Source organism: Malurus melanocephalus, unplaced genomic scaffold (assembly GCF_030028575.1).
Source record: "Malurus melanocephalus ecotype Western Australia unplaced genomic scaffold, MMel_1.1 scaffold_1032, whole genome shotgun sequence".
Classification (NCBI taxonomy): Eukaryota; Metazoa; Chordata; class Aves; order Passeriformes; family Maluridae; genus Malurus; species Malurus melanocephalus.
In genome coordinates, this window is record NW_026624264.1 from 94,679 (window position 1) to 104,331 (window position 9,653).

Here is a 9,653-nt window from a genome sequence, read left to right on the forward strand (position 1 = left end):
CCACAAAATTTAAATTTAAAAATAAACCGGAGGAAAATGAGCAGTGGTGGGATTGGGGAATGTTTTTGGGAGAGTCACTGCTGCAGGAGGGAAGGGCCTGGAATTTGTTTTGGTGCCTGGAATTTTTGGGGTCCCTGGAATTTTTTTTTTGGGGGGGGTCCCTTGAATGTGAATCCGATGTTTTTAAATTCCAGGAATTCAGGTTGAGGTGTCTCATGCTGGGATGAGAAGGAATGGAATAATCATGGAATATCCTCGTTGGAAGATCAAATCCTGACCCTGGGCCTACAAAAAATTCCCAAAATCCCACCCTTGGGAATGCGACCATTCCAAAGGGAGTGGTCAGTGCCCGGCCATCCTCTGGGGGAAGAATTTCCCAAAAATTTCCCAAAAATCCCCAAAATTCCCTGAGGTAAAATCAGTGAWTTTTTAAAGGAATGGGTGGGAAATCCTGGGATCCTTTCCCTGGAGGATTTCAAAGGACACTTGGGTGGGTTTTAGGGTTTTTTGGGTGAATTTGGCAGTGCCACATTTTCACTTGGAGTCCACGATTTGAAGGATTTCTGATATCGACAATTCCATGATTGGAATATTGGAATTTTGGGATATCGGAATGTCAGGATACTGCAATAGTGAAATATTACAATACTGCACTATTTGAATATTGGAATATTTAAATGTTGGAATATTGGAGTATTGGAATATTTAAATATTTAAATATTGGCATATTGGAATATTGGAATATTGAAATATTTTAATATTTGAACATTTGAATATTGGAATATTTGAATGTTTGAATATTTGAATGTTGGAATATTGGAATATTCTAGTATTGGAATATTTGAATGTTTGAATATTTGAATGTTGGAATATTCGAATATTGGAGTATTGGAATATTGGAGTATTTGAATGTTGGAATATTGGAATATTTGAATGTTGGAATATTGAAGTATTTAAATTTTGGAATATTGGAATATTTGAATGTTTTAATATTTGAATATTGGAGCATTTGAATATCGGAATATCGGAATATTTGGAACACCAAGCTCCGAATTACAAACCACAGCCCAAATTTCCTGTTTCGTTTCCTCCTTCCCCGGCAGACCCGAGGCGTTCCTTCCCTTTCCCTTTAATTTCCCGGCTTCCCTGGGCTCGGCAGGAAGCAATGGGGACATGGCTCCAGTTTTCCCGGTTCATCCCAACATCCCGAGGGCTGAAGGGAGGGACAGCGGCCACAAATCCCCGACTCCGGCCCGGATTCCTCTCGCTTTTATGGCGCTTCCCTCCCCTAAAATAACAACAACATTTTTTAATGCCACATTCCCTGACCTAAAATTCCGGGAAGGAGGAGGCCTCGGAGTTAATTAATCCGGGTTTTATTGGCCCCATAAACCCAATTCTTTGGGATTCCTTGGGAAGATCGGGATGGAGGATTCTGCAGGAGCTGCTAATTCCCGGTTTTGTGTTCCCACCGCGATGATAGCATCGTGACCTGGCCTTAGAAGGTCCTTAATGAGCATCGAGAAGTCCTTAATTAGCATGAAAACGTCCTTAATTAACGTTTGGAAAATCCTTTCATCTTCCAGAGGCTCACGGGATTTTTTTTTTTTTGGTGGGGGGTGATTATTCCCAATTAAACCTCAGGGAAACTGAGGCACGGCTGAGTCAGAGGCGGGGCCTGGCTCCACCGCAACCCCTCTGGAACATCCCCCAAATCCCCGTGACCCCAAAACCCGGAGGATTTTCTGGAAGGTTCCATGGGAAAAGCCATAAAGACTGAAGGGCGTGGAGGGGATGGAAATTTGGGAATTTTGAGCCTCTGGACATTCCAAAGCCCCTCCCAGGATCTCCAGGGAAGCTGCAGAGGGATTTTTCCTCCAGAATTGCAGGGATGGGACACAGGGAATGGGGTCAGGGTGACAGAGGGGGGATTTAGGTGGAATTTTGGGAAGGAATCGTTCCCTGTGAGGGCCTGGTCGAGGTGATTCCATGGATTCCCCATCCGTGTTGAGCTGGAGCCACCTGGGATGGTGGGAATGACCCCGAATGTGGATTTTTAGGGTTTTTTCCATCTCAAACCATTCCAGGATTCCCTGGGCTGGGTTTAATGGGATTTTTGGGATAAATCCATCCCTGGTCCAGGTGATCCCATGGATTCCCCATCCCTGTTGAGCTGGAGCCACCTGGGATGGTGAGAATGACCCCAAATGTGGATTTCTTAAGGATTTTTAGGGTTTTTTCCATCCCAAACCATTCCAGGATTCCATGGGCTGGGTTTAATGGGATTTTTGGGATAAATACTCCCCTGGCCGAGGTGATCCCATGAATTCCCCATCCCTGGGAATGTCGAAAGCCAGGCCGGACCCACGTGGAATGGTGGGAATGACCCCAAATGTGGATTTTTAGGGTTTTTTCTGTCCCAAACCATTCCAGGATTCCCTGAGCTGAGTTTAATGGGATTTTTGGGATAAATCCATCCCTGGTCCAGGTGATTCCATGGATTCCCCATCCCTGGGAATGTCCAAAGCCAGGCTGGACCCACCTGGGATCAGGGAATGTTCCTGCCCATGGATTGGGATAATTTTTATGTCAATCCAACCCAATTCCATGATTTTATCCCTGGGTTTTTAGGGAATAAAAACCGATTTTATCTCAGAGTTTTTAGGGGATAAAAACCAATGTTATCCCTGGGTTTTTATGGGATTTAACAATAAATAATTCTTCATATTAAGTAAGTATTCAATGATAAAGAAATACTCATATTAAATAGTTATTTAATATTAATTATTCACATTAAATAGATATTTCATGTGAAACATTTTGTATTCAATAAATATTTCATACGAATGAAATATGTAATACGTCATCATTAATATTAAATAAATATTTCATATGGAATAAATACCTAATATGAAATAAATATCTAATATTTTAAAAATAGCTAATATTCAATATATAGCTAATATTAAATAAATATTTCATTGAAAAATTAAATTAAAAAAAATCACCAAGAGGCAGAAACTCAAGATTTTAATCCGAGGTCAGACAAGAACGTTTATTTAAGTTCATGTAAAATATTCGTGTATTTCTAGAAATTAAGTTTGTTTTCTATGCACGTCTTCAGCATAAATGATTTAATTGCCTTCACAATTAAACATTTATAAAATACTCCTTGTACAACTTTCAGCGTTATTTCAATGAGTTTTCCTTTCAGGTTGTGGTTTTCATCTTATCTAAAGTACAAAAACTTTGCGTGGAACATTTCAGCTTCACCCAGCCGGGAATTCCTGAGGGATTCTGGAGTCAGGGCATTAGAAAAAAACGGGAATTCTGGCCACGTTCTGGAATATTCCAGAACAATCCCCATCCCGGGATCCTGAGGGAATTTCATCCCGTTTCCTTCAGAAATTCCCGTTTGGTTTCCGCATCCAAACCGGGGTGTTCCAGAAAGCTCCGGAGCCTTGTGGAAATTCCAACTTTGCGGGAATGTCACATCCCAATTCCAGGAATTCTTCTGGAGCTGGGATTTGGATCAGACTTGTTTGGGTCTGGATTCCCCAAACCGTTCTATTCCTTCTTTTATTATTTTTATTAATTATTATTATTGCCATAAAATCACGATTTCTTGGAATTCARTGGGAATTTTTCCCCATCCCAGCGATGGTCAGGGAAGGAACCGACGGCACCGGGAATGTCCCCGCGGGAAGGAGGGAAAACATCGGGAAACGCAGCCGGGAGGGGACAAAGACCCCAAACCCCAACCCCACCCTTTGCCCAGGGATTGTCCCCGTCCCTGTCACCCGTCCCTGTCACCCGTCCCTGTCACCCATCACCGTCACCACGGCCACTTGGGAGCCGAGCAGTATTTCTTGGCGTGGCTGGAGATCTTCACGCCACCGGACTGGGACGGCTGCTGGGGGACACATTTGGTGGCACTTTGCTGGGGGACACACTTAGTGGCACCTTGCTGGGGGACACAAATTGTCCCATATTGCTGGGGGACACACGTGGTGGCACTCCGTTGAGTGACACCCTTGGTCACACACTGCTGAGGGATACACTTGGTGACACTTTGCTGGGGGGCACCAATTGTGCCATATTGCTGAGGGACACACGTGGTGGCACTTTGTTGGGGGATGCAAATTGTCCCATAGTGCTGGGGGACACCCTTAGTGGCACGCTGTTGAGGGACACACTTGGTGGCACTTTGCTGGGGGACACAAATGGTCCCATATTGCTGGGGGACACACATGGTGGCACTTTGTTGGGGGACACACGTGGTGGCACTCTGCTGAGGGACGCACTTGGTCACACACTGCTGGGGGACACACTTGGTGACACTCTGCTGGGGGACGCACTTGGTGGCACTCTGTTGAGTGACACTCTTGGTCACATACTGCTGGGGAACACGCTTGGTGGCACTTTGCTGGGGGACACAAATTGTCCCACACTGTTGGGGGACACACTTGGTGGCATTTTGCTGGAGGACACACGTGGTGGCACTTTGCTGGGGGACACAAATTGTCCCATACTGCTGAGGGACACACTTGGTGGCACTCTGTTGAGGGACACACTTGGTCATACACTGCTGCGGGACACACGTGGTGGCACTTTGATGGAGGATACCTTTGGTGACACTCTGCTGGGGGACACTCTTTGTCACACACTGCTGGGGGACACATTTGGTGGCACTTTGCTGGGGGACACAAATAGTCCTATACTGCTGGGGGACACACTTGGTGGCATTCTGCTGGGGGACACAAATAGTCCTATATTGCTGGGGGACACTCTTGGTCATGCTCTGCTGAGGGACACATTTGGTGACACTTTGTTGGGGGACACATTCGGTGACACTCTGCTGAGGGACACAAACTGTCCCACTCTGTTGAGGGACACATTTGGTGACACTTTGCTGCACGACCCCCTTGGTGGCACTCTGCTGGGGGACACAAACCGCCCCACTCTGCTGCTGCGGGACACAAACGCTGACCCCCCCGGTGTCACCCTGCTGCGGGACACACTTGGTGACACACCTGGTGCCACCCTGCTGGCNGTGGCTGGAGATCTTCACGCCACCGGAATGGGGCGGCTGCTGGGGGACACATTTGGTGGCACTTTGTTGGGGGACACAAATCGTCCCATATTGCTGGGGGACACATTTTGTGACACTCTGCTGGGGGACGCACTTGGTGGCACTCTGTTGAGTGACACTCTTGGTCACACACTGCTGGGGGACACACGTGGTGGCACTCTGCTGAGGGACACACATGGTGGCACTTTGCTGAAGGACCCCCTTGGTGGCACTTTGCTGGGGTACACAAGTTGTCCCATATTGGTGGGGGACACATATGGTGGTACTCTGCTGGGGGACACATTTGGTGGCACTTTGCTGGGGGACACAAATCGTCCCATACTGCTGGGGGACACACTTGGTGGCACTTTGCTGGGGGACACACTTGGTGGCACTTTGCCAGAGGACCCCCTTGGTGGCACTCTGCTGAGGGACGCACTTGGTTACGCTCTGCTGGGGGACACATTTGGTGACACTCTGCTGGGGGACGCACTTGGTGGCACTTTGCTGAGGGACACAAATTGTCCCATGTTGCTGAGGGACACTCTTGGTCACACACTGCTGGGGGACACATTTGGTGGCACTTTGCTGGGGGACACAAATCGTCCCACACTGCTGGGGGACACATTTGACACCTTGCTGGGGGACACAAATTGTCCCATATTGCTGGGGGATACACTTGGTGGCACTCTGCTGGGGGACACACGTGGTGGCACTCTGCTGGGGGACACATTTGGTCATGGTCTGCTGAGGTACACATTTGGTGGCACTCTGCTGGGGCACACAAATCGTCCCATATTGCTGGGGGACACTCTTGGTGGCACTCTGCTGAGGGACACACGTGGTGGCACTTTGCTGAGGGACACACTTGGTTACACACTGCTGGGGAGCACATTTGGTGACACTCTGCTGGGGAACACATTTGGTGGCACTTTGCTGAGGGACCCCCTTGGTGGCACTTTGCTGAGGGACACAAATTGTCCCATATTGCTGGGGGACACACTTGGTTACACGCTGCTGAGGGACACACTTGGTGGCACTTTGCTGGAGGACCCCCTTAGTGGCACTTTGCTGGGGGACACAAATCGTCCCATATTGCTGGGGGACACACTTGGTGGCACTTTGCTGGGGGACACACTTGGTGGCACTTTGCTGGGGGACACATTTGGTGGCACTTTGCTGGGGGACACAAATCGTCCCATATTGCTGAGGGACGCACTTGGTTATGCTCTGCTGGGGGACACATTTGGTGGCACTTTGCTGGGGGACACAAACTGTCCCATACTGCTGGGTGACACTCTTGGTCACACACTGGTACGGGACATTTTCGGTGACGCTTTGCTGGGGGACACATTTGGTGACACTTTGCTGCACGACCCCCTTGGTGGCACTCTGTTGGGGGACACATTCGGTGACGCTTTGCTGGGGGCCACATTCGGTGACATTTTGCTGGGGGACACAAACCGTCCCACTCTGCTGCTGCGGGACACAAACGCTGACCCCSCYGGTGTCACCCTGCTGCGGGACACACTTGGTGACACACCTGGTGCCACCCTGCTGGCACTGCTGGGGGACAGCGGCGGTGCCACCCTGCTGGGGGACAGGGACCGTCACCCAACGGTACGCAACATTTGGGACCGCGCGCTGCTGGGGGACGCAGGTGGTGACACACCTGGGGACACCCTGCTGGGGACACAGGGTCACTCGCTGCTGGGGGACRCACCTGGTGGCACCCTGCTGCTGGGGGACACCCTTGGTGACACCCGGYGGCCGYGGCACGCAGGTGGTGACRCAYYTGGGGACAATCTGCTGYTGGGGGACGCGCTCSGGCGGTGGCACCCGCAGCTGCTGGGGGACGCACTGGGTGACACCGGTGACACCCTCGGCGCCCGTCAGGCGCTGCTGGGGGACGCAGGTGGTGACACATTTGGGGACAATCTGCTGCTGGGCGACGGGCTGGCACTGCTGGGTCACCCGCGTCTGCTGTGGCACGCACTGGGTCACCCCGGCCTGGCGCRGCACCCGCTGGGTGACACCGGTGACACCGACGACGCGCTGCTGCGGCCGTGGCGCCCACGTTGTCACACGCTTGGGGACAATCCGCTGCTGGCAGGGTCCGAGGAGCTGGCGGGGCACGATCGCGGGGACGCGCTGCTGGTGGAGGTGGCACACGCTGGAGGACACCGCCCGCTGGCAGGGGACAAAGCTGGAGACACATTGGGGGATGCAGGAGGTGGAGTGCCACCGCTGGGCCGGTGAGGGGACACCGGGGGACAGCGCCACGGGGTCCTGGTGGAGCGGCAGGACGTGATGCTGGAGGTGGCAGGACATGGTGGGGACACGTGGCACGGCTGGAAGGACACGGACAGGGTCAGAATGAAATTGGGGGAAGTTCGAGGTCACCCCAAACCCAACCCACACCATTTGGGGACACCTGAGGAGGTCTCTGGTCCCCAAAATCTGTGTCACCGCCCCAGGACATGTGGGAGGTCTCAGGGACATCCTGGGGACACTTGGGCAGGGCTGGAAGGACACGGACGGGGTTGAAATGAAATCGGGGGAACTTCGAGGTCCACCCCAGGTTTTGGGGACACCTGGGGAGGTCTCGGGTCCCCAGAAACCTCAGGGACAATGTCACCATCCCATGGACATCCTGGGGACATCCTGGGGACACTTGGGCAGGATTGGAAGGACACTGACGGGGTTGGAATCAAATTGGGGGAACTTCGAGATCCGCCCAACCCGACACATTTGGAGACACCTGAGGAGGTCTCTGGTCCCCAAAATCTGTGTCACCACCCCAGGACATGTGGGAGGTCTCAGGGACATGGTGGGGACATGCGGCACGGCTGGAAGGACACGGACGGGGTTGGGATCAAATTGGGGGAACTTTGAGGTCCACCCCAGGTTTTGGGGACACCTGAGGAGGTCTCGGGTCCCCAAAAACCTCAGAGACAGTGTCACCACCCCAGGGACATCCTGGGGACAACCTGGGGACACTTGGGAAGGGTTGGAAGGACACGGACGGGGTTGGAATGAAATCGGGGAAACTTCGAGGTCCACCCCAGATTTTGGGGACACCTGAGGAGGTCTCTGGTCCCCAAAAACCTCCGGGACAGGTCCCACCTGTGTCACCACCCCAGGGACATCCTGGGGACATCCTGGGGACATTTGGGCAGGGCTGGAAGGACACAGAGGGGTTGGACCAACCCAAGCCATTTTCAGGACAGGTGAGGTCCACGTGGTCCCCCCACCTGAGGGACTTAGACCCCAAATTCATGCAAAACCCCCTAACTTAATTAATTAATTAATTAATTAAACAAATTAATTAAAATGAACTCTCCTTGGCCCCAAATTCCCCTTTTCCAGGGACGGCTTCGGGACTCCCACACCCATCACTGAACACCAAAAGTCCCCTCCCACTCCAGCACAGCAAATCAAACAATTTCCTTTTAAAACCTTCTCCCAAATTTTTTTTTTTCTTTTTTTTTTTCACGGAAAAATCCGGAATTGATCTGCGTTTCGTAATCATGGAAGTCCAGAAGGGTTTGGGTTGGAAGGGACGTTAAAAATTAATTTATTCCAATCCCTGCCATGGGCGGGGACATTGCCACAATCCCGGGTGGCTCCAACCCGGTCCTGGACACTCCCAGGGATGGGGAATTCATGGAATTCCCAGAGCCAGGGCCTCCTGCCCTCACAGGGAACGATTCCTTCCCAAAATCCATCCTCAATTCCCCATTTGTCCCTTTTAACCCTTTCACCTTTTCCTATCCCTCCTGTTCCCGATGGAAAGTTCCTCCMCACCCTCCTTTCTTGCAGGGAATGTTGTCCTCGGAAACCCCAATCCCACCCCAAAACGAGCTGTTATTGTGCAAACTCACCCTTGGATCTGTCCTTGAAAATCCCCAATCCTGCCCCAAAATGAGCAATTACTTTTCCCCAATCCACCCTGGATATCTCCTTGAAAATCCTTAATCCCACCCCAAAACAAGCTGCTGTTTTTCCCGAATGCCCCATGGATCTCTCCTTGGAAATCCCCAAAGCCACCCCAAAGTGAGTTGTTATTTTCCCAGAAAACCCCACTCCCACCCCAAAATAAGCTGTGTTATTTTTCCCAAACACCCAATGGATCTCTTCTTGGAAAACCCCAATCCCATCCCAAAATGAGCTCTTATTTTTCCCAAACCAACCCTGGAAAAAGCCCGATCCTGCCCCAAAACGAGCTGTTGTTTTCCCAGGAAACCCCCAATCCCACCCCAAAATGAGCTGTTATTGTCCAAACCCATCCTGGATCTCTCCTTTGAAACCCCCAAAGCCACCCCAAAATGAGCTGTAATTTTTCCAGGAAACCCCACTCCTACCCCAAAATGAGCTGTGTTATTTTTCCCAAACCAGCTCTGGAAAAAGTCTAATCCCACCCCAAAACGAGCTGTTATTTACCCAGGAAACCCCCAATCCCACCTCAAAACGAGCTGTAATTTGCCCCAAACCCACCCCAGATCTCAAAACCCCAAATCCCGATCTACCCCTTCCAAACCCCGACCTTGGACAATTCCAGGAACTTTCTCCCACCAACCCC

General features: G+C 51.1%; 1 protein-coding gene across 1 annotated transcript; it reads right to left on the minus strand.

Annotated features, from left to right (window-relative positions):
- Positions 1–3,010: 3,010 nt before the first annotated feature.
- Positions 3,011–7,402, minus strand: LOC130585994 (uncharacterized). Its single transcript, XM_057386692.1, has 3 exons — positions 5,496–7,402; positions 5,296–5,441; positions 3,011–5,241 (listed from the first exon to the last, which is right to left on the minus strand). Exons 1-3 carry the CDS (start codon positions 7,400–7,402, stop codon positions 3,836–3,838), a joined length of 3,459 nt encoding a protein of 1,152 aa, XP_057242675.1. The 3' UTR covers positions 3,011–3,835.
- Positions 7,403–9,653: the final 2,251 nt, after the last annotated feature.